The 26,723-nt window shown below is 38.6% G+C and overlaps 1 protein-coding gene across 1 annotated transcript in view; it reads left to right on the top strand.

Moving 5' to 3' along the window:
- Positions 1-26,723, top strand: part of cpne5b (copine Vb) — a 123,018-nt gene that overhangs the window by 59,776 nt on the left and 36,519 nt on the right. Inside the window, exon 8 of the mRNA XM_080462030.1 lies at positions 18,074-18,137. Coding sequence (XP_080318156.1) covers positions 18,074-18,137 — 64 coding nt within the window. The remainder of the gene's footprint in view (positions 1-18,073; positions 18,138-26,723) is intronic.

A 26,723-nucleotide genomic window follows, 5' to 3' on the forward strand; every position in this document is an offset into this window, starting at 1 on the left:
CATGCATAGTGGATATAGTTACAGATATTGCAGGCTATAAACAGAATAAGACAAGACATTTCTAACTATCACAAGAATGGTTGGCTTTTTTACTGCCTCTCGTTCCCAGCAGCCAATAAAAATTATATCTTATAATTTAAAAACAAAATCAGTATTCAAACAAAAATGGCTACTCGGGGTGTTTGATGTGAGAGTTGGAGGAGTTGTCGGGGTGCTTTGAGCTCTTCGAGGGGGTGCTCATCCTCCCACGCTTCAAAATCCCCAGCCTTGAAGTTTCTCGGAGCTTTAACATTGCAAAGTCAGCCGCTGCACAAGTACAATGTCATAGAGGTAAAGGTAGATATTCAGAAGCAGGTTTAAAAAAAGTGTTATTTAAAATTGATGGCCCATGGCTGGAAATGATGCGCCTGTTTTATTTAGCTGTTGAAGGAAAATCACCAGAGCCATCAATAAATTTGAAAAAGGCCTATATTATTGCTAGTGAACCGCATTACTTTCTGTGCAAAAATGGAAATCAGCAACTACAGGACATAAGGCTTAACCGACGATGATTTGGCTGAAGGCCTAAGAGTCAGAGGCCATACATTTTATTATTTGTGTTAGTCACAAGCTGCCACAACCATAAGTTGTCCAGGAGCAAGAAATTATTCATGAGGTTGCAGATTTTATGCATTGCTGATTGTTTCATCAATTAGTTATTACTCATTTTATCTTTGAAGTGCAAAAAAAACTAGCGCTACGGTGAAGAAAAGAAGCAATAGAAATGAGGAAGGAGGGAGGGAGATATTTTCCACTTCCTGCTTTGCACTTGACAGAGAAGTCTTTGATGCTGTGATGAAAAGTGACGGCTATGAGGCCCCGGGCAGCTTGTGTCTTCGGGGCGAGGTGAAGTGAAACGGATAGTTCACGGGTGCTGAGCTCCGTGGAAATGTGCTCACCAGAGAGTGTGTTGCCCTGCAGGAACATCAGCGGCTTGTTCCAGGAGCCTCTCTGATAGCAAAGACTGAACATCAAAGAAAGGAGCAGTTTGAACAGAGCTTTGTAGGGGCTCATGTCTCAGACGACATGTTTCAGAGCTGTCAGCTCAGAGCTGACGATAATGAATGTTAACATACCTTGTAATGAACTGATTGATAATGGTCATTAAGAAGGCCTCACTGCTGTGTTTGGAGAGCATGGTGATGTTCACAGTGACAAACCTTCAGCTGAATGTTATGCTTTTACGTGTGCAGGACCAAACATGAATACAAACATCTTTTTTTTCAATATTGAGTTTGTATTGATTGGTGAAACTATAAAACCATTTTCCCACCCTTTTAAAAGCTTGATGTTACTATGTGGGGATAATAGGGATACTAAGGTTAAAGTTGTCTCACTGACTTTGCTGTGAAAGTTAAGATTGGGGTTGTTACACAGTGGTGCAGTGGTTTAAGAGAAGAGATTATCCTGGTTCAATTCCAGTCAGTTGTTCTTTCTGTGCGGAATTTAATCTGGACATTCTGGCTTCCTCCCACCTTCCAGAAACATGCATTTGGGGTTAATAGATGACAATAAATTGCCCATAGGTGTGAATGTGTCATGACTCTTTGTGGTAACCCTGTGATGGAAAGGTGAAGTTGAATAGAGAACGGTTGGAAGTCAGAATTGTGAAACTGCAATAAATTATGAAACATTCAACATAGTTTGTTTCTAAACAATCATTTCACAAGTGAGTGGGTTAAAACAAATGAGTTATCCGGTGTTATACCTTAAAGTATCATTGTAGATTTGACATGAATCTTCGCAGACACGTTTATGGCTTATTTCCCACCTGAGAACAATACTGATTTTATGTATATAACGGATGTTTCTATTTTAATCTGTTTGTGGGAGTCAAAGGCATCGTCATACACTGCTCTCTATGTGAGTTTATATTAATGAGATGTAGCACAATTTGTCAGGCAATTATAATTCACATAACTGACAAAATACTCATGGCCATCATTTAAATATCAAACACATTAAATGCATTAGAAAGGGGCAGTGGGAGTAAAGCACTGTTTTCTATGTCAGCTCCACATTATTGTTACTGCCGTTCCCTAAAATATCCATAATTGCAATTAGAAAAGAAAGCATGGTTTAAAGCCCTATAGACTTGGGGGTAATTGTTTATGTTTCATGATAAAAGCTGTTGAAGATAAATAGAAGTTTAATAATAAAAAAAAACCAAAACATGTATATCATTTGATCAGGAGAGATAACAAATGATAATAAGACATTTCTGTCTGGCTGCTCAGTGTAATTTGTTTTCTTGCCCCAGAGTTGGATTAATTCCCTTCAGTGCAGAATTTATTGTAACCTCATTTAATACAAGTACCCCTAATAACAATGAGGCACAGTGTGTTTATCTCAACAGATATACAATTAATACCTGTTTTCTTAGTATGTGCCTCACCATTGACAAGATGACGACAGCTAATTGCGTGCTGATATAATCCATGTTGAAAAAACTCTCATAGCTTAATATTTCGAAAAGAAACTATAGATTAAGCACTAAACAACACATTTTGTTTGACAGCATTTCTAATACAAATTAACACAGATTGATGACAGGCACCTTTGCACAACCTCATATTTAATATTAGTTTTTATACTTTTAGAACGTATGAATCTGACCCTATATATCAGAGAGAGAGAGAGAGAGAGAGAGAGAGAGAGAGAGAGAGAGAGAGAGAGAGAGAGATGAGCTATGGAGGGGCAATGGCATGGAAACTACTGAGTATTTATAGCTGCAGAGTCGGGCAGTTGAAGTAAGTACTCCTCTGTCCGGGATACAAACCTGAGTGTGTATCACATGATTTGTAGGACATTCACAGGCTATCTAGCCTTTGTTCCCCTTCATATTTCCTGATTTGAGAATAAGCTATAATTTAACATGTTCAAATTGGTTGATTTTTTTTAAAGCTGATGATAGTCCAGTATGAAGATGTTTCCCCACTGTCTTTTCACTTAGACAGCAGTATATTCTGGAGGTGCAATTGAAATATTTTATTATTTTGAAAACAAAAAACATGTTTTTTACATTGTCATCATTCTTACTACAATACAACGTTGAAGAACTGTTGATTATATAGGATTCTTTTCTTGCTCCAAAAAAAAAGATGAAAATAACAGGGATTTTAGGATGATGAAATGACAACAGAGCAGCATTCTTACCAAGGTCAAGATCCAATCTCAGGTAACACACAGAACAGCAAAATCAGTTTGAACACAAATGTGGAGAAAAGATATCAAAACCAGACTAATGTGTTGTCTTTTCTTTGCTTTAGTTGAATGTCTTGGTGCTGCATTCTAAACAACTTCAATCGATTTAAATAATCGTGGAGAACATCTGTTAAAATGCCACTTCACTGATCTAAACGAGTGGAAATAAAAGTGTGAATAATAGTCTGGCAGTCATCAGACTTGAGCAAAAGTCGAATTCAGGCATTATTACGTAAATGATAAATCCAGACTTGGCTTCTGTGGTATGTATATTTTCGAAAGTGAGAGCACAGTCCAAGACGACCCCCAGGTTTCTCACAACAGGTTTTGTGTTTTCAGTAAAGGGACCAAATTCTTGTATCAAAGTACAAGAATTTAGTTATTAGTTAGACATTCTTAACATGTTTGTATATTTTATCTGTTTGATGGATTTACTTGGAGTATTAATTGTGCTTCATTGTTGAAACAGATATTAAACTGCAAAATAATTTGACCAAGTAGTAACATGTGCAAAGACAAAAGGATTGATTCCAGGACAGAACCCTGAAGGACTCCATACTCTAAAGAACAGCAGAGTCAGAAATGCTTAGAATAAAAAAAAAGTTTCTCACATAAGAATTGATCCATTTCAAAGTCATTACATGTAAACCAATCCAACCCTGCAGCCTGTCAATAACAATTTCAGGATCAATTTTATCAAACGTTGTGGTGTGATTAGAAATCTTTTTTCCGAAAACTATCTGCGAAGGGTAATTTTGAGATTTGTAATTGCTGTTGTATGACAGATCAAAGTCAGATTTTTTTATCAAAAACCTGAGACATGCCTCCAGGGACCATATTTGTAAAAAAAAAAAAAAAAAAAGAAGAAAAGAAACTGTTGTAAAATTATCCTTATTGGTGCAAGTCAAAGTATTACTTCTTGCATTCTGAACCTTTTTAGCACGTCTTGGATACGGCTTATTTGACTTGACTCTTATGAGTTGTTAGCATTTATTTAGTTAATCCCTGTACAAACATTATGTTAAATAGTCAACGGAGTGTTAGTTTGGCTGGTAAAACTACAACCCAAAAGACCTGATTAAATTTTTCAATGCCATGACATTTTGCAATTAAACTTGTGAAAAACTCAGCCAAACTATGAAATGTTGTAATGTGAAAGATCTGTTTGTTAATGTTGCCATCGTGCTTCCCTCTGGGATTAATAAACCTACTTCTATTCCTGCTATGGTTTGGTATTCTGGCAGTTAGTAATCAGATTTTTCTTTTGGGCCACAGTGTAGCTTAATGGTGAGCACCCTCGCACCCTCACACAGAGAATCCCCCCTAATAGATTCTATAGATATTTTAGCTCGACTGTTGTGGAGGTTCAACCAATCTCAGCTGTGTCACAGAAGGTGAACCTACGTCTACTGTTTTGCTGTAAGACCCTCGGTCTCACTGCGCCATTGCCTCATTAAAGTGCGTGATCCCAGGCCAGGCCAGGTAACCCAGGTCAGACCCGTGAAAGACGAATAGATACGTTCTAAAAGATAAACAATTTATTCCTGCACTGTTGCATTGTTATGAAAAGGGTGTTTGAATGAGAGCTCATTCAGTATTGATACCCTTGTGTCTAATATCTTAGAGCAAAAACTCAATTTCCTCTTGTCGCAAGCAGCAATTGATCATCTCTCTCTCTCTCTCTCTCTCTCTCTCTCTCTCTCCCTCCCTGCACATGCCGGCCCATCTGTTAGGAAAACAATAAAGCCATTTTCCTGTCATTGTGGACTCAATTGGTGCTATCACTCAACTTGACAAATGAGGCTTTCCAGCATTGAATCAACATATTCAGGAATGCTGTGTGGGATTAACTATTCTATGGGGTTAGCGCGTACTCAGACCTGCAGGCGCATAAGTCTTACCGACATCAGGATGGAAATGAACAGCCTCATCCAGAGAACATGCTACTTTTACACTGAACACAGCCTGTTCAAATATTTGGAGACATCTACTGTATTTTGGCAAAAGGCATTGATTTCCCTCCAAAACAAATCAGTAGACTTAGCAGCATTGATGGAAAACAAAGCATCACAGGGATTGGCTGCCATTGTTACAATACTCTGTAATTGCCTGCCATGTCATTCGTCCCCAATTGCAAGGGAAAAGGCTATTTTCCTCTTGTTACCCTTTGTGTTTGTGGATATAAACAAAAGAAAACAAAGAGATAAATGTCAGAAAGAAAACACATCTAATGGAATTAGTCGCAGCTCTTCAATGTGCTCGGGTTTGACAACAGACTCCTTTATTCAGCCTCATCTGGTTTTCTTATGAAATCCCATTTCCAGATGTCGGATGTGACAGATTCTGCTACAGGAGATGAAAACACTGTCACACTGTTGAAAATGCTCTATCAACAACAAATTGAATAATTAAACACATTAATCAAGTGCCACTGCCATTAATTACCAAACATCTTTGTTTCTAAATGTGAACATGGCTGAACGAGGCTTCCTGTAACCAGCAACCCAACTACTTTGATACATGTGTATGGCAGCATTGCCTTTTCATGCAGTATTGTCATTTATTTGAAACATGATGCATGCTGGATCATTCTGGCTCTCAGACAGAAGTAGAACACGGAGAAACTGAAACAGTCTTCTCAGTTCATTTCTTTGATTTCCTATAGGTGCTCACTTCTCCTTCTCTCTTCTGTTTGATTAATGGCACCATCTCTCAGGTGGCCATTGTAATAAAGTCAAATGAGGTCTCGAATGGCTGAGGCTTTGTAGAATCAGCAATGGGTAATTGAGGGGGAGGATGTCTCAGGTGGGGCTCTGTGTCCTTACAGCAATGAAATAGTGTTTCACTTTTCCCTTCGGCGAGTTAGTGAAGACAGTAATTGTGTTAGAGAGATTGTGCTTCACCGCACATTGTTGTATGTTTGGATGGTTGTGCTCATGTTCTCTTTTAAAGGTTACAGAGCCGGGACTGAGGAAAAACATCTCTCTCCGAATGCATCAAAGTGTGCTCAGTTTTTGTCACCTGAATAATACAGTGGCAGAGGAATGGTAATTGAAACTCTGTAATCCAGAGTATCCCCTTGAACAACTGATGCTCCTTTTTCAGAAAGACATATTTGGCTTCCCATGTTGAAATCTGTCAGAGGAATTTGTAAAGAAATCCTCCCTGAAACCTGGTAATCCTTTGTATCTCTTTTCACCAGGCAAGAGAAAAATCTCTTGGATGGTAAATGGCAGATTTTTGGGCTGCTTCTTAGCTTTATGTGGGATTATGTGTGATAGCAAATAGGCCATTTGGAATGCTAGTGGGTAGGAGGTGTAGCAGAGCGCTAAACTCTTATGGAGAGTGTGGTTTACCTGTTTTTGGAATTTAGTCTGAAAAAAGAGACGATTTAAATAACAAAAGACAATACGTCTGTCTTCTATGTCTTTTATAAATTCTCTGTAAGTCAATCTGAAGGGAAGTACAGAGGGAGACATTGGAAGTCACACACACACACACACACACACACACACACACACACACAGTATATATATAGAGAGAGAGAGAGAGAGAGAGAGAGAGAGAGAGAGAGAGAGAGAGAGAGAGAGAGAGAGAGAGAGAGAGAGAGAGAGAGAGAGAGAAGCCTCTACATGATATGTACCGCTGCCAGATAGAGGAGTGGCTGATGTAAAGAAGACCTACCAATGGCTATAAAATGCTGGACTGACAGATAATACGGAGACACGAATCATCAACTTTAAATCACTTTGCAGAGAAAGATTTTCAGACAAAGAATTAAACAACCGGTAAAACACTAGTTTACTTTTTGCTGTTGAAATATTACATTAGCATCCATCCCATATTATGAGTGTGGGTTTGTGAAGACATACATACTGAAACCTGCAGATAGGTGTGCAATAATTGTGAACACTTTTAGGACGCACATCTTGCTGCAGAGTTGTCATCATTTTAAGGTTTATTAGTCTGGTACAACAGAGATCGAATGAGGGTGAATGGGTTACTGAACAGAGAGTAGTTTGACATGGTGTACTGTCAATAGAGTCAATAGTGGCACCTGTATAGGGAAAGTTAAGACTCCAGTAATTGTAGCATGCAGCTCAGTTATCAACGTGTGTGTTATTATCTATTCGGACCGACTGTAAAAGTTTAAACAAAATATATTCTAACTATTAGAGCTTATTAGTTTAACTAGTATTCCGTCTCTCACTGTGTTTTTAGTTTCAACAACCATTTTCAAATATGTCAAACATTGCAGTGTTGACACTTAAGGCAAAAATAAAATATGCAACCTTGTTCAGGTGGGGAAGAGACGTGTCCAACTGATTCATCAGAAATTGTGAGAAAACAAACACAAGCTTTGATGATTGTTTTGTTCTCCTGCTTGTGTGTTGAATGTGCTGCTGCCTGCCCCTCTCTACCTGCTCCACAGTGTGATGTTTTGCTTTGGTGGTGCATCCTTTACGCAGTGGAGTTGAACACTGGCATTGGACATAAATTGTGCGTTGCAGAGTCATTCATTATGAATGCAGTTTCTAGGGATACGGGGCTGCAATGAAGTGGTGATCAAAAATAACCCTACAGTGAAAAGACACTAAGCTACTAACTCAGTAGGTATTAACACTGGCACTGTACCGGGGTGCATCTCATACTGGACATTATGTATACATTTCCTTTGGTTAAAGCTGTGTTCTTTTAATTCGTAGTTGTCACTGTTTTGCTTTTTCATTCTTCCTGTGTATTACTTTTAGAATTGGGTTCTTTATCCACCCTGTCAGTTTCTTTAAATGTAAACCCTCAGTCCCCATTCTTACTATGTGCCTCAACTCTTCAATCAAGCCACAAGTCCTCCGATGTTTTATTGATGCAGCATTACATCAAATAAAAATATTCTTTTTTTGGCTTTATTTTTAAACCCCCAACACTCCAAACTACTGTGGCACTTTTTGGGGTTTTTCCAAGTCGCGAGCTTGTTGCGAGAATTTCAAATGAACTTTTGAGGCTATGAAGAAGTTGAAGCTGCACAGCAGGACTTTTCTATCATCCACAATGTAAGCTGTCCACAGATGTGCCTTGACTCACTTTGGAAAGAGAACCAGACCTGACAGGGCTCAGACCTGCACGTGAACCTGAATGATCTGATGATAAAAGCTGTGTGGAGTCAACCATACAGTAGCCTAGAACCGAGACAGATACAACCAGACTGACTTGGGATACAGTTACTGTATGGCCTTTAAGCTTGTGTGCACACTTAGATTTATATTCTTCCTGTCATATCAACACTCATCACTTTGAGTATGAGGAGCTTGGCCACCTTTCTGTGTTTAGCTTGTATGTTCTTCCTGTGCATGGCTTTTCTTTGGATACTCTGATTTCCTCGGACAGCCCCAATACATGCATTGAAAGTTGTTGTGGGACTTTAAATTGTGTTTGTCCCGAGATCGACTGGCGTACTCTGCCTTCGCTCCAGCTTATTTACAATATTTGGTGCACATTTTCAAATGACCAGAAAACAAAACACGAACACCATCTGTGTTTTTGTTATGACAGAACCTAAAATCCAGTAATCACAAGTGCACCATTAAACAACGCTGTACCCAGCACGTTATTTATTATAATCCGAACAACTGCATACCATTTTCATCATCATTAAAAGCCTCACTTTCTTTCATCCCATTCACCTTTGTGTTTACTAAAACATGTGGAAAAGCATTTGGTCTGTTGTAAAGGCAGCCCAATAATCACTGTCTGGATCAGGCTTCTTGAAGACACCTAGACGTAGTCACAGTGTCCAGTTGAAGACGAAACGGTCAGTAAGAGCCTGCGGGACGCTAAACACTTTAGCTTTATTCTTGATCACCATTTTAGACAAAAGGTGCAGAACAGATTCCATTTGGTGAATAAAAAACAAGACAAAAGTGCAACTGAAAGCCATTTCCTGGATAAATATGGAGCCTATGGTACTGACCGCATGCAGTGTGTAACCTGTCATATTTCTGTGAGGTTCTGTTGCCAGATCACCTTTCTTTACAGGAAAGATTTAGAATCAGGTCGCTGATGTTTACATGTCTGAGGTTAGAGACAGTCTGACCAATTTCATCTTTTTGTGATATAAAGACCTGCGTCTCCTCAGTCAGAGGCCATTAGAGCAAATAGCTTAATGGTAAGAGGTAGATTCACCGTGTACAGGAGAACATTTTCGCTTCTCAAATAAAAAGGAAACGTTGACACTCTGCTGCATGGAGTTATTAACGGTGGACCACAGTAACATAGTCACACAAATGAGCCACCTATTCCTCCTTTATCTAGCAGTTGTTCTGGAGTTGTTAATGAGAATATTTCTACCAAAGTTAATTAAAATGTGACACTCGTAACAAGGCATCAACTGAAGGGGATGACAGCCGTCCATGTAATAAAAAAAAACCTGCATGCTGCACGAGGTCTCATCACTGCTACTGATGAGGTCCATGAGGTAATAACACCACTGATTGGTGGTAGGATATAGAAGCATTTGTGCGGTGGTAGGGATCAAAATGTGTTTCAGCATGTGTGAAAATACAACTCAAGAAGTGTCAATAGTTTGAAATGCATTGACTTCTTTTTGCCAGTAGTTAGTAGCAGAGCTTTAAAGGAGGAGTTTAAAAAAAAAATAGACAAGTTCAAAAAAACTAAATGAAAATGAAGCAGAGACATTCTACCCAAAGCTGAGCAGTTTTCGTATCACACATGTTGCGGGTAGTTTGATGTTTGATGGTTTACTAACTTGAAATGACAACGTTTGCAAACATCCATTGTACCAGTGGCAGAAAGTCATTTCAGATCAGGGGCCACATGAAGCCCCAATTTGAGCTAAAGTGGGTCGGATCACTGTAATGAAGATGATAAGTTATAGATGACATGTAAAGATCTATAAATAATCTATAAACAACCACAACTCTGAATGTTTTCCTTTTGTTTTAGTGTAAAGATATATGAACCAATAAAACTTTCAATATTATTCAGATTTTGACAAATCTCCTAATGTAGGGGAAACTGTTCAAAACACTACAAGTACTGTATGTCTTTTTAATTTTTAGTGCAAGTTAAAATGTAAGAGATGAGCCAATTTTGTAAAATATTTTTTTTGAGGATTTAAAAGTAGTTTTCTTTGTCATTTTTACATTTTGCAAGATCAATTCCAGGCTGGATCGGAATTCACAGGTTATTTTTCATTTTAAGACACAAATATAATAACCACTGCCGTTAGTGGAATTAACACACAACTGTAAACAATCACTAAGAACTTTGCACAACACTTTCACTCACAATATAGTTATAGAAAATTATCATTTACCGATCCTCATCTGAGAAATTCAACAGATGTGCAATGCAATTATAAACTTTGGTAATTAAATTTAGTTCCAGGAATAAAATGTTTTTGTAATTCACTAATTCTTTTTGTCCAACTCCTTTCTGTGTCTGGTACACTTGATGGTCTAATATGATAATACTGCATGAATAAAATAATTAATGTTAAAGTTCCTCCAGTATTTCAGTTTGCATTTTTTGTGCTGTAACAGATGCAATAGATTTTATAGGTGGAAAACCTTTTTCCCATTTATTTAGAGTCCGATTCTACCTTTTATTTTACATTGACTAATGTCTGTCTCTCATTTATGTTACTCAAATGTTACAGAAAAAGCTGCTGAAAGGCTTTTCCATGTGAAAATCTGAGAGATTCAGATTTACATTTGCAACTTTTGCCAGAGCGAAGCACCTAATGGAGTCAGTGTTTGATCTGCTCTTTAAAGGCTTCTTTTTTTTCTTTAACCTTTTTGCCCTTCTTCAGTTCAAACCTCTCATTTCTCTCTGTTGATCACTGGTGAATTTTCCTGCCTCTCAGTCGAGCCGCTGCTCTGAGAGAATCAATGAGGAGCAACTCTTTGAGTGCTCTTCTGGAAGGCCTCCAGCACGATCCCGCTCTCAAGAAGTCTGATTATGTACGATGGCTCTTGTTCCTTGACACAAGCAATTGTGCTTCAAGCTTCTTTAATGCCTTTGTGCTTCCACCCTTGTTTGGTCGAGAAAAGTTACAGTTAACAATGTTAAACTTTGGAACTTCATTGCATAAACCTGAGAAGCTTTAAACTTGGATTTACTTGCAGTTGGACCATTTAGATATGCTTGAATTTTCCAAGAGTACTACCACGAGACAGACGTATTTTCCTGATTTCCAAAAAAGAGGACGTCTGTCCCACCCTCAAGTTACTTAATACTAAAGCTTAATCAAAGATGCCTTAAAATTTAATACAGTATCTACAAATATGGTCCATCTATATGATGAAATAATATCTCCCTAAAACCAAAGACAGAAACTCAGAGGTTACACAATATGCTTCATTATGTCTTTCGTAATGTTTTGACATGGCACAAAAAAATCTCTGAAATGAGTAAATGATCAAAATTAGAGACTCTTCAGTATATAAAATCTAAATACCAGTTGTCTTTGTAAGGATACACAACAAATAAATCAAAAATATAAAATGTGTTTCAACTGTTTTAAGAATCCAGCTCAAATAATAGATTTACTCCTGTTCAAAGTAATAATGTAAACAGCAAAACAGTAGCCTACACTCGTCTGCACTTAAACGGATGAATGTGAAGTATCTTTCTTCAGTTTCTCTGAAAAGCAGCACTTTAGCTTTTTGTGGGTAGATCAGATGTGATGCTGCCCTGTAGTCTATTTGTGGATATTATATTATCTGGGACTATATTTGAGTGTAATAGAGCCAGTCACAAGGGCATGTCAGGGGAAAAGAAAAGGTCTGGCCACCCTACTTTCATCAAAATGTCAAAGATATACCTTTGGTAAATACTTATATCTGTGTGTAAAGTTAACTTTTTCTTTCCAACGCTGCTGAGTTCATGGTCTGTAAAGAACAGCAAACGTGGCTGCACGTGATTAGTTTTGTTGAGTTCTCTTCCTGTTACACGTTGCAATCATTTTACTTGTTGACACTTTTTTGGTGAACACCTTTCAGCGTTTGACAATAAAAGCATGTAAGGAAATGCATGTTTCATGTGAAAAATACGTCTGTGCATGTTCTCAAGAACATTAAAGTAATATATTTTGTTATGGCGCATTGACTTGGCAGCACTCGGTGGAAACACACACTGTAATCTACAAAGAAAAGAGACAGTAGTTTGTCCATTTGTTCCACCCTTTCCCTTCCCTATTGTTTCTTTCTTCTTTCCCTCACTTTACCCCTCGGCAAAATTAATTTAACTGTGGTACTCAGCAGGTTTGTTAGCTATCTTGAGTTCCTGACTCCCTGAAGATTTCTGTAATTAAAGATTCTCACTCTGTGTGTGTGTGTGTGTGTGTGTGTGTGTGTGTGTGTGTGTGTGTGTGTGTGTGTGTGTGTGTGTGTGATTTTTACGTTTGCATGTAAGTGTCTTACAGTCAGATTCTTTTGACATTATTAGTTAAAACCTGCACTCGTCTTTCCCGGCGACTCCTTTGAAGCACAGTGATGACGGATAGGTCACATTATGAATGCATTGCTGCTGTAGCTCTTCAGTGTTTGTAACAAATACATTCAAAAGTTCCTTCTTTTCAGCTTTCTTAAGCTTATTGCACTAAGAGTTTTATAATTTGTCCAGGTGCAGTTCAAAGAATAAAACTCACTGCCAGCGTGACACATTTATGAGATTACTATTTCAGTAATATGAGGGAGCGATATCCTGTGTGGTATCCTCAGGGGGGCCCTCTGCTGTAACTGAGACAAATTATAAATCAAGGCTGAAGTATTTCTTTTCTTTTACTGCCATTGCAAACCAATAGCAAAGTGCAAATGAGTTTCCACTCGACGGTTTTTCTATCGCTGCTTCAGTATTCTTTAAGATATCCGAGTTTTTTCTCACAGTACATTCAAATTTAAGATATTGAACAGATTTAGAGTTAGACCTGTGCCTATTAGTCTTTCTTTCTTTGTTATCTAGTATAAAACTACTATTGTGATTATGTATGTGCCATCGTAGATGTGAAAGCAAAAGGTGATGGATGAAGGAGACTGACTTTGCTTTTTGTCTCAGTGAATTATTTTTCAAAGAAATAATCTAGAAGAAGTGGCCAAAAGGAGGAATAACATTTATTTAGTATTCATGGTATTGTTGAACCTTTAATGTTGGATTGTTTGAGGGAAATAGCCAATATTGCTGTCCTGAGGGCACCAAATGAGTAAAAGTAGGTGTTTGCTGTATTAGTTTGTTAAAGTGAGATGAAAAAATTCCACATTTCAACTTGTTGTACTTCTTGGTCTAGCACAAGTATCTTATCAGTTCTGTTCCAATATAAAGTGGAGTCAATAAACTCAATATTCAATTATTTTCAGATTATTGCATAGTTAGCAACACTTGGTACACTTATTTGTCCAGCTATTGATTTTTAGAGGGGAAATCACTATATTCTGAATGGAATATGAAGAAAAAACCCACAAAACATTGTAAATACAAATTCAGTTAAAAAAAAAAAAAAATCCTCCTATTTCTAACGGTTATTTTCTGCGCTCTACCTATACAAAGCATCAGCGAGTCTTTTCCAGACAATTAATGGCGAGGAAACCCAGCATTATGATTAAAGGCTCGCTTCTGGCTTTGCTCTGCAGCTACTGAGCAGCCGCAGCTTGTCGGCGCAGCACACTTCCTCCAGCACAACCCAAACTTCTTTGTCAGTTTATTTTAGCTTTTAGCTGGCCCTACCATAATGGGTTTCTCTCTGAGACAGGGAGTTGATTCAGTTGCAGGAGATGAAGAAATGAGTGGGGATGGATGTATATATAGAGTCATTTGTCTTTTAAAAGCAATGTTTTTGAGCCAAATGCCTGAGAGGGTGCCAAGTGAATGAGCGTGAGTGTGAGTAGATGTGTGCGAGTTTACAAGGGATAAATAGAGGGAGGAGGGGGGTGTGGAGTGGGGGGGGGGGGGGGGGGGGGTAGTCACAGTTTCATCCTTCACTCACCCGTGTGACCAGAATGGTTTCCCCCCGTTGAGCCGTTCAAGATCAATACAAGTCTTTTAGTGTGGCTCGAAGGTCTCTGTCTATGCCTGAACACACGCACGCACGCACACGCACGCACACGCACACGCACGCGCACGCACACGCACACGCACACGCACACGCACACGCACACGCACACGCACACACACACACACACACACACACACACACACACACACACAGTTGGAAAGCACTCAATCCAGTCTCAAGACTTTCGCATGTTGGGTGAAAAGCTTCAGTCTAAGTCAAGTACATCAGTGTTTTTTGGTTGTGTGTGAGTGGTTAAAATTCTACTCAGGAAGAGAAATAATAGTTACACTTCTACTTCTTCCTGAATGAGGGTTATAATGAAACACACAATCTACTAAAATCTGAGCAATTAAGTTTTTTTTTTTGAATCTTTTTTATTATTTTATTTGAATTTGAAATTTTCAACTCACAAATTGAAATAATTAGTCTTGTGTAGGTTACTAATATTGTTGAAAATGAAAAAAAAATTAAATAAGAAGGAGTACCAGTGATGTAGCAAAAAAGCAAGCATCTTTGTCACACACACGGCATAAGTGATCTCCGGCTGAGTGGGATATTTACATTTTCATATCTTTAGTTCAGATTACATCTGAAACAAGGCCATTTCTTTAACATGCCTTCATTAGTCATCTTAACTGACCTCCAACCTGAGCATCTGATGCAACCAAAGACATACGATGACAAGTCAACAGTGCAAACGTGGTTGTGGAATGTACTTTTGTGTGTTTTTCACTATGTGCTGTCATATAACACGTCACTTTTACTGTTTAAAAAATATCTATTTGTCTTTATTAGTCTGACAGTGCTTTCAATACTTGTAAGTTTAGGCAAAACACTGAACCCGAGACATCCATTTTAAAGTGACTCAAATTCTGACAGGAGAGTTTCTATTCACTGACAGACAGATTCAATGTGAAGTGTAATCAAAAAGCAGTACTGTAAAGTGTTACCGGAGTAAAGAGAATTGAGAGCTTCGAAATCCTTGATGCAGACCTAGACCCAGCGGACACTGAGCGTTCGCGGGAAGCTGACGCGTCTCCTGCTGATTAATCGGTTCGCCACAGACCGCCTCCTGACCCACTGCTGCACTGTGTGCGTCTCCAGCTGCACAAAGGAGAACAAAAAAAGACCTGCAGCGGGTGGTGAGGCTGGCGGTGCACATCATTAACAGCCCACTAACCCCCCACTAGAGATTCATGTTGCACAAGTAGAAAAGATGTCCAGCTGTATTTTTAAGGGGACCACATCCGCCATGAACTTCATCAATTTGTCTTCCCCAGAAATAGAGATACAGAGCCGTTGAAACATCAACAAATTGATGAAAAAAGGTGTTTCTATCTCCAAGAAGACAGATACACCAGTCGATAACCTCCCTGTTTTTGATTATAGCTATCATTTATTCTTTTTTTCCTTCTATATTATTCTTGGTCTGCCTACTTGGACTGCCAGTAAATTCTATTTTGATCATGATTCAAATGTCTGCAACGTCTGTGAAAACACACGGTTAATAAATCAGGTGATTAATACAACCAAATCAAGAAAACCTTGAAGTTAATCCTCGCTTGTTGCAATAATCTGTTCAGATAAATCAGATGCTTTGATGTTGGAGAACAAGAAAGAAAGCAGTGATGTCAATCACAAATTAAAGACATAGAACAGATTACTACAATCTATAGCACAAATCAAACTACTGTTAGTGCTGAGAAAACTTTGATCAAATGTATGACCAGTGAATGCCAGAGGTCTGTCAGCATGTTACTGTTTGAACACAGTGATGTCAACACCATAATGGTCCTTTGTTTGCTGTACCAAGATCGTTTCGTGACTTGTTAAGAAGAATAAGCTTTGCTATTCAGTACAGCTCACAGCAGGAAGGACAGTGAGAGGAATTCTAAAGTCTGTTTTGATATCTAGTGCAGCCTCTCAAGGTCAGAATAGAAAGGTCGGAGTGACACCAAAGTGTTGACAACTTTCTCAGCATACAAGGAAGTGTTGAAGTTGAAGCAAATACATGGAAAGATTCCTGCTTTTGGAAGAAATACCAATACCATAAATACATCCCTTTCAATAGAAGTAAAACTGCTATCAGTAAAGCAGTAAAAATAATTTATTTTATTTTATTTTTGAATGAAATGTGTGAAGCTCTTGTTGAAGTCACTTCTTATTTTCAAAATTAATAAATTCAATTTTCTGGGGTTTACAACTCAATCCCTCCTGACACCTCAAACAGACCAAATGTATAAAAAGATTTAGTACCAATGGACAGACTTAGACTCTACAAATGTCCTAACGCAGTGACATTGCTCAGACATACTGTAAAGGCAGATATATTCCACATGTTGCAATAGAACAGTGAGGAAAAAAGACCAAACAGGAGAGCTGCACACAGAATTCAAAAGGATTAAAAAAAAAAATAATAATCCATTGGTAAGGCTTCAAAAATAAAGTCCATTCCCCCACTGCACTCAGTTCAGAGTCAAGTGTAATTAGTGAGACAAAGGAGGACAAGCTTTTGATTTGGATTCAGATTTTCACAAATCTTGCCATTTCTTTTCTTCTTCTGAAACTCAGATTTAATCAGAAGGGATTAACTGCATGTGATAAGCACATAACCTCAAGCCTGATCAGATGACACTACTGTAAAGCAGCGACCGTCAAGACTTGATGATACTGCCCTGTTATTTCAGCCTTTAGAGAGCCTCTTCAGCTTTTGTCATCTTTGGTTTTATACAGAAATATCGAGAGATAAAACATTTTACACACAAAAAAGCTGAAAATGACAAGTATGTAAAAGTAGAGTCCCAGGATCATTGAAGCTCGTGGAAATGTCAGACTATGAGATCATCAAAAATACAGACTCCTATTATAGAAACCACCAATCACTCGTTAAATGATTATATTGGGGATTTCTATGGGGCACCTCCCTCTTCTTTCTCCAGGTGTTTTCACTGAGGTCATGGAAAGTGGGTCTATAAATGGCCAGTGATTTCCCATGGCAGCATTTGCTTTTGTGTACCAGATTCAACAGGGCTGTGCTTTGTTTTTTGTGCGCTGAAATTACTTATTGTTTTCACTCCATTTGAAGAAAGTTGTTTTGCGTTCACTGCTCCATCCTGTTTTTACAGCATTAATTTCATGAATAAGGATTTAATTTTCCAACGGTGGGTTATTTAACCATCAAAAATACATCCCAGAATTATTTGTTGCTGTGTTAAATTCATTAACTGAGGTTAAAATTAAGTTAAATCATCTTACTTCTGGCTTCTATCTTTCCCTCTTGTCCTATAAACAGACCACATTGTGATAAAACTGCATTCCTGCTCCAACTTAGACGGGAGAAAATCGAAATCAAAGCATGGAGTCTCTCTTATGAGAGCTGTGGTGAAAGGCTGAACAGTCTAATGAAGCTAAATGAAATCTGAGCGCATGTATCTACTCCGTAGTCGCGCGTAATTATAGATTCATAATATAACAGCAGTGAAACTGGGGCAAACCTGTGTGGTTTACAGTTATGGCAGGATATGCTTGCGTTTTGTAAAACCATTTAAAACAATGAACCTGAAGGAGACTCTACGGAAATGTGAACGACGAGCTCCGCCAGCAGTCATCAGATTTTACTCACAGCTGGAAACTCCTCACAGTTTGAAATTCCTCACAGTCGCCATCACTAAGGCATTAAGAGTCGATAGTGGGCAAGCACAAGATGTGTTTTCTTTTAATTTCCTTCTAAGCTTTTATTGTTTTCTCTCTTTCCTCCCACAGAGGGATCCCAGGGAAGAAATGTGGCACTATCATCTTGTCAGCAGAGGAGCTGAGCAATTGTCGAGTGAGTAAGCCATAATAATCTCCCCTGCCAAACACATATTAGCAGGCAAACATCTGTCAGCAAAGCCTGGTCAAACACACTTCTCACACAAGGTGGATTGAGCAGGATTAAAGCTCAGAAGGGCAAAATGAGATGTTTGGGAGCATTTGCTGACGTAAGATAGGTCCTTTTGACCAAGCGATGTCCAAAAAAAACCAACGGCTTTGGTTGTTTTGTGGTCAGAAACGCAACATTTTAATGATATTAGTATCTTTTGTAAATGAATAGGAAAGGAGATAATTGCCTCTGAGTGCAAAAACGACTTGTTTGATCTATTCGTATTACCTTAATCTGTCTTAAGTGCTCGCAATGTGTCTGCATCTACATGAAAAAACTATCACTGCTGTTTCTTTCCATGTATTATAATTACAACGGCTGTTATCTTTGTTGGATATTCATTTTAGTTTTAATACTTATCAAAAAGACATTTGTTGGCTTCTTCTTGAAAAAGTTTGCAATTTGTGAAGTGGCAGATTGCCAAGGTGGTGACCAGAGAGCAAAGCTATTCTGATCAGTGGAATAATTGGTCGATCATCAGAAAAGAATAAGCAGCTGTTGGGATAATGGAACAAGTACTTGAGTACTTTATCATATATCTTGCATTCGCCCTGAGTTATCTGGGATCCGCTGCGGCACCTTGTGACTCTGAACTTCAAGCAATATAGAAGACGTATGAAAGGATGAATGGAAATTCAGTGTATGATATCAAATATTTGTAGGATTTTAGCAAAAGTGGAGGTTCGTGCAATGAGAAGCTTGTGGGTTCAAGTATGCATGTTCTCACAATCTGAGGGGGTTTTAGTGGGTACTCGTTTCCTCCCACATCCAGAAAAACATGCCCGTGGGTTTAACCTGGGAACCTAGAAAGCCCATAGCTGTGAATGTGAGTGTGTGTGGTGGTTTGTCTCTGTGTGTGACCTGTCCAGGTTGTGTCCTGCCTTCGCCAAATTGTTAGCGATGATGGGCTCCAGTGCCCCTGCGACCCTGAACAGAATAAAGCAGTACAGACAATAGATAGATTTCAACACGTAATGTCCAATCTAAATCAGCTCCTTAAAAACACAACTGCCCTTCTTTTGTAGTTGTAAGATGGGGGCAGTGGTCTGTTTATTATGCCTCAATGGTTTTCAGGTTGTTCCTGTTCTCCACTGTGCAGCAGTATCCCAGGAAGCTTTCCGCAAATCTGTACGTCTATAGAAATGAATCAGCAGGTGACTAGATCCAAGTGTGGCTCAGACTCCTGGGAGATTACAGTCTCTGGTGGGCCTTCTTCAGATGTGCCACCACCCACTGTTTTGATGGAGTTTCACAGCTCTGTCCATCATGTTGAGTCAAATCTTACGAGTGTTCAATTGACCTTAAAGACCATAGCACGTGTTTTGTCTTTTTATACTCATGCTGGATTAATGGATGACCCCTGAATTGAATTGCAGTGAACTTTCCCTCAAATGTACCCAAAGCATGGCACAAATATGCTCCTGAAGCACAGCAGAAATATTCGTCTTCTTAATTGTAAGGGGCAAAGTTCCAATTTTTCCTTTTATCTGTTGTCTGTTTATTTTGCATTTTGTTTTAAATCCTGTAATTAACACAATACTGTACCCTTCACACACAGACAACTTAATCCCTCTCAGATTATAACAGATAGGGGGCTTTTCTTCACTCTGTGACCTGCTGTCTAACTAAATGGCTGAGCAAAATGATGGCGTGCAGGCTGAGTGCACCCTCAACTAAATGTGGTGTACTATGGATGCTTCACTGGGCTCCCAATATGCATATTACAAGAGGATACTGAACAAGAAAATTCAACCGAGCAAATGATGAATGGAGAAGAGGAACACAGAGAGAAAGAGGAGCAAAATGGTGACATGAGAAACGCGAGAGAAAAGCAGCAGTGACGAAATGGAAATAAATAGAGAGTTGTGTGTCTGAGTGCATTCACAAAAAAGTAAGAGACGCAAAGTGTCAGACCCATAGAAACAGACACAAGAACACTGAAGTGAATCAATGGAGGATTATTTTCCGCTTTGGCGTGTACCAGCTCTCAGCTATAAAATCAGCTTGGCTGATGATAGTGTGAGACCGAGCGCTGTTTAATTAAAATGCAGCTCCGTCTGACCCTGTCCCCTGCAGCCTGTGACACATGTTGCATTGCAGAATTGTAGACACACAGAAATACACAATATGCCCCCTCAATTTCTCATTCACAGGCTCCTTTCCGCCAACTGCTGGGAGCGTTGTTTTGACCCACAGCAGGAAAACATTCTTCTTAACATCCCTCCAGCCTGCACTGAAACCTGCCTGCACACACCTGGAATCGCCCCTGAAAGTCTGAGCGACTCTGTTCAGTTTGGTTTGTTCTCATTATGAAAGTGATCCCTGGCACATTCATCAATCTTTCTCACCACGCCGGAGCGGTAGCTCGTCTTTAAAACTACATCTCTTGCCAAGACTCTGATGCTTCAAGACTTTGAGTGTTTTTTTATTTTTAGTTGTTTTCGTGAAAGTCTATTGCACAATCTCATGCCGTCATAAATATGTGATTCACAAGCCTCTTCATTTTACCCTAAACTTAGCTTCTAAGTGAGATTAAGCATTTATATCCTGTTTTAGGGATGACAAAAGCAAATTCAGTATTTGAGTTCAACACTTTAGGGAAGTAGTATGATTTACACTTTTTTTTTTAGGTGACACACTGTGCAGATTTGTTATAATTATGTTTAATAAAGAGAATTATGATGTAATAACTGCAATTTTTAAAAAGTCCTCACTGTTTTTCAAAATACTTTCTTGAACAAATGAGTCATGACAAGTTTGAGGAGGTTAGTATGCTTCCATTCATTGAACCTTGTGTAGTGCGGGGTTAATCATGCTTTCATTTTAATGTTCGATCCTAAAGAGATGCTTTTTTTAAATACTCAATTTTTTTCCTGAAAAGTCAAATTACAAATTTTTTTTTATTTATTTTCTACAAATCTGGGAATGCAAACATACACCTATTAGTAATTCTACAATTACCAACATATTTACTCTTTATTCATTCAACTGCAGCAACTATCTGATCTTCGTGGCATCTATTATGATGTCTTGAACCGGATTATGTTTAAACTGAAAGCGATGAGGTACTTTATTTGATTTGGAATATTCATCAGTTTGTCATCATTAGGAATGATTTTAGTAAAAGAGCTAACATAAAGGCTAACGACTATCAAATTGTTTTGTGAAAGGGAAATTGCATTTTATTTTCAATCCTGTAATTAACACAATACTGTTCGGGCTTATTATTTTTCGAAAAATTAAATTTAAGCCTTGTCTCAATTCAATTCATTTTTTGAAGGACACGGTCTTTCTCAGTCTTCAGAGAACAGAACCTCTTGAGCTCTATTATGTGAGGCTGTGGAGAATAAATATTTCAGAACCCTTGCTATGTTTTGTATTTTAAAGTAATTGCACATTTATGGATTGCATTTGAAGGAGATGTTGAACTGGGACAGCCTTGTTAGAGATCCACTTACGTCAGTGGCCTTCAAATGAAACTATACAGCCTTTAGATTTGTACACAGTGACTCTGCTTCCCCTCAAAAACACAAAACACTGAGGACAAATCTTAAATCTATGCTGATATGACCCCCATGCTAGTTGTGAATAGTGAATAGACTTCTCTTATTCTGTAATGTAGAGTGATTTAACTGTTCCCACCATCTTTACCATGCTATGGGGAACAATTTGATATTCAGAATCCCAAGAACCCTGAGACATGGAGAGGGTGAGGTGGGGGATGAACCCTTGGTTCTGCTGTTTTGACATCTTTTATCCGCGTCAATAACAGGGACAAAGACATTGCAATAAAGTGTCGTAGACTGTAAAGAGTAAGTAGTCTGTAAGTGCAGGGGTTGATGACTCAGTCCAGAAAACATCGAAGGCATGCTCATTCTTCTTTCCACTGGTGTGGCACAGACGTAGGGGATATTTGATAGTCACATTACATACATCTGTACGTCTGTTGACAGTTCACGTGTGTTTACACTTCAATATGAAAGTCATCGTAGGAGTGATTAACCTACTTTGACATTTCAGTGTGAGGTTATCGTTTGTTTTTGCCTCTCACGTCGTTTGGATTTACAGTCAGGAGGTGATAGGACAACAAAATAGAAAAATAGTTGATGTTGTATGTGATCACATTCTAGAAATCATATTTTGCAATAACTGAGTCAAGTTTGTAGCTCATTTGAATAATTCACACAAGCTTGCTGTGTTAATGTGACTGGAGGTCATTTCTTTGAACCATTGCCTTACAGATTTTCTCTCTTTCCAACCAGAAAACATTAGCTGTCGAGGCATGCAGCTTTTCAAAGAGCTGAGAAGGAATCTTGCAGCAAATATCCCCCGTTGTATGACCCTGCCCTCGTTATCTGCCACGCTCACTGACTTTATTTTAATTATTTCTCAGTCTGATGCCCAAAGGTTAATAGAGTCAACAACCAAATGCAGTTCAGGATAAAATCTTTCTGATAGTTTTGACTAAATGGATTTCCACAATAGATTGACTTTGATAAATGTGAAGCATACGGATAAAATTTGACAAAAACTTTACAAACTATTGTTAATTAAAAGAAGATTCTGGTCCTCAACATATTTATAAACTTCGAACTGAAGAAGATCTTTTTGTATTGGTTATTAAAAGTTTTCGATGTAAGTCAATCATGAAAAATGTAATTATACACTTGCTAAAACTATCAGCGCTATTTCAATCAACCAATTTGAGTTGGTGGTTACGGCCCCGCTCCAGAATAAAAATGTTTTGGAGTTTAAGGCAGCGGTTTTCACATCCTCATCTTGCACACTATCTGCACTTCTCCAGCACCTTTGGATGTAACTTCAGATCAAATTTCATTGCAATACTGACCACCTGCAGTGGACCAAATTGGACTGAATAGACAGTTAAACTGAATAATCCAGAGTCCAACTGAACAAGCCACATTCAGTTGTGTCAAACCAGCCTGAGCCTGGTCCATACAGGAGCTCTTTTTCAGTTAGAGTGGGAGCCAAGCAGCACGGCTTTGCCTGAAGCGTCTCACTGTGTTTTTTTTCTTGCTTCAAGATGAAGTTCTGCAATCTGATACGACCACTAGAAGATTCTCATTTTGCTTTAATTGCTCAAATTTAACCGCAGGATTGTTTTGCAGTCTGTGTGCCAGTGGAGCTGTGCCCTGTTTTAAGAGGAAGACGTTTGTTGTGTGTAGACTCATGTCAAATCTCAGGACCAGGTCCAATTGTGTGTGTGTGTGTGTGTGTGTGTGTGTGTGTGTGTGTGTGTGTGTGTGTGTGTGTGTGTGCGCGTGTGTGTGTGTGTGTGTGTGTGTGTGTGTGTGTGTGTGTGTGTGTGTGTGTGTGTGTGTGTGTGTGTGTGTGTGTGTGTGTTTTCCCTATATTTCTTCTATGTAATTGTACTTATGCCTGTTTTACTTCAAACGTAGAGGCTCCAAATTTCACGTCACATCGTGAAAAGGCTTTTAAACTCTATAATGTTGTTCTCACCACAAAAGATCATGTTTTTTATTCAGCAAGTGGAGATATAGAAACTATAGAAACCTGAAATTTAAGATTTTTTTTAGGTGTGTGCAAAGGTTGCTCTACCTCCCACGAAGATGCACAGTTCAGCAATACTTGTCCATTTGTGAACATCATGGAAACAGCAGGGGATTATATTATTTTCTCTCTTGTAATGTCCTCCTTTGCTACGTCCTTTCATCCCAACCTCATCAGTTTGGCCTTTATATTGATTCTCTACATTTTCCCATTTTCCTCATCTCATCTCACCTTTACCATTTATCTTTTTGTCACATGTATCCCCGAGGGACACAAGCACACCGGCTCACACAAGTACAATCCTGTGTGATTTAAATGTAAATGTACTGGTTGATGCTACTTTTGCCACCTTTAACTTCGCCACATAGCTTTGTCTTAATTAGTGCGACTATAATTCTCACTGCTGCGACATACACACTCACACACAGAGGGATCTTCACTCCTGTCACAAACACTCCTTCATTGCCCCCCTGAGGGCATGAATGTGTCTCTACCTAGCCTGGCCCCCTATTTAAATATTGATACTCTGATTCTCTCCATATTAGCAAATGGCTGTTGATCACAGAGCTTTGTGAGGGCGTGTGTTCGTGCAACAGGGCATTAATGAGGCTAGAGCAGATGCATATTTAATATCCTCAACACATTCCATCACCATGACGGCTTTTATGTGCGTTTTCTCGATTTCCTGGTGCGTGCCCTCGCTCACCGAAGAGCAGCTCCCGCGGAGCTCACAAACCAAAACCTGCAAAGGCTTTTTGAATAATCTGATTACCACTGGAAATCTATTTATTTGCCTGGAGGTGGAAGTGTGGGGGTGGGATATGTTAAAGTCCATTCTATGGTGCATCTAACATTGCTGGTTGATCAGGAGATTTCATTTTGCAGAGTTTTCTTTTGATATGCAGAAACAGTTTTGGAAATGCGGTAAATGTTAAATGGTAAATGGTTATATATACACTTATATACTTTTCTACTGCTTGAGCAGCCCCAAAGTGCTTTACATTGGTAATCACATTCACCAAATTCACAAACACATTCACACACCAGTGGAGGCGGCTGCCATGCAAGGTGCTCATCCATTGGGAGCAATTTGGGGTTCAGTGTCTCGCTCAAGGACACTTCGACATGAGGACAGATAAGGAATCGAACCTGACACTTGTGAGTAAATATTACAATTTTAATCGGGAAAATATTATCCTTTATCAAAATACTTGAGTTGATAAAGTTAATAAATTAAGTAAAATCTATTGTTTATGTCCTATACAAAACAACCTCCTCAGCATCGTGACAGATCAGATTAATAGCTCATAACTAACATAAGTCATTTCCTATTGATTCCAGCAGCTGTTGAGAGTCACAAGAGTCAGGCAAATATCTTTTCCTAGCTAAGTTTTAACTCTTTAAATTTCTGTGAAGAAATTCTATCCAAAAGATGTGGAAGATATTTCTGATATTTCTGTAATACAGACTATTTAAAATCATGAAATAATTTGGATTGTGAATTAATCTCTTTTGCATTTGGACAAGTTACAAATTGCTGTATATAAACACCAAATGTTTCAAATTGAAAACATTTATCTGCATTTTAAGCATTTAACTTGCATGCTGCACATGGATATCAGCAGCCATTAAAAAGAACATATTTTAACTAAAAACAACAAAAAACATTTCTAACTCAATCATTCAAATACAACTTACCATTCGAAGTAAGATAACACATGTGTGGCCTGAGAGTTTAGAATGGAGCACAATGTGGTCTTACGACTGGCTGGCCTCCTAACTATAAACACTGCACGGTTTTATTATTTTTTGTAGGTTTGCTGTGATCAGTAATATGTAAAGTTTTCTTTTTTGTGTGTTTTACAGATCACTCAAAAAAACATCTTAGAAAAAAAAAGAACTAGATTTGTGACTCCACTTGGATTGACATTAGTCTGATTTACGTCTGTCATTGTTTTAGTACCATGCGCTTCTAAAAAAGAAACACTGCATTGATTAATGACACCACTGACCTGCTTTTAATTGATCAACAGAGAATTTGCTCTTATTATCCGACAGTAAAGTGATATCAAGGCACACAACACTCCATTCACAATCAGTATATTTACTAATCAAATAGCACAGGAGCCAAAACCTTTAGTTGACTACTGCGTGGATGATTACTGCTTCACACATTCAAACATGTTTCCTATTTTATAACTAACAGTATTATTTTGGCTCTACTATTGGTCCCACAACATTTCTGGGGGTTCGGCTTTGCTTCAGACAATAAAGCAGTTTTATCATATCTCAGCCTGTCCATGTTTGGTCCTTGAGCACGACAAACAGCCCCAGTTTGCTCCCATTGGTGGGCGAGCACCTTGCATGGCAGCTCTGTTGTCACTGCTGTGGGAGGTGTTTGAATGGGCGGAAATGAATAATCGTGTGAAGCATTTCGAGACTTGGAAGTGATGAAAAGTTCTAAACGCAGTAAGTGAATGCCATTTAACATTATAAAGTAACATGGATCATATCATAAACAAATGTGTCCAGCGTGCATTCAAAACTCTGCATGAGGTGTGCTCACCAGAAAGAAAAGGAGAAATTCATTGCAGTGGGTTTTCTGGCTTGCTGTGACGACGCAGGATTCAAGGATTATGTAACCTCATGTGAAAATTCTTGTGAAAACTGATGAAGTTAAGACTCTATTTTCGGTACAATATGTGCCATTCGAGTTAAAAAAAAACTAAGAAACCCCTCCCCATAAAACGGGGATCTTATAACTAAAACGAAAGCACTTTTCCTGTGCTGTGAGAAGCTTGTTAAAGACAGTGACATGTCGAAATAGAAAACGCACACCAAGCATCCAGGGACGGAGAGCAACAGAGAAGAAACTAAATCGGTTGCCACAGCAAATACTTCTGCTCTCACATGTTGAGATGACATAAATATTCCGCTGCTTGTGTATCAATCAGTACG

Source organism: Lipophrys pholis (assembly GCF_963383615.2).
Source record: "Lipophrys pholis genome assembly, chromosome: 4".
In the NCBI taxonomy this organism is placed as follows: Eukaryota; Metazoa; Chordata; class Actinopteri; order Blenniiformes; family Blenniidae; genus Lipophrys; species Lipophrys pholis.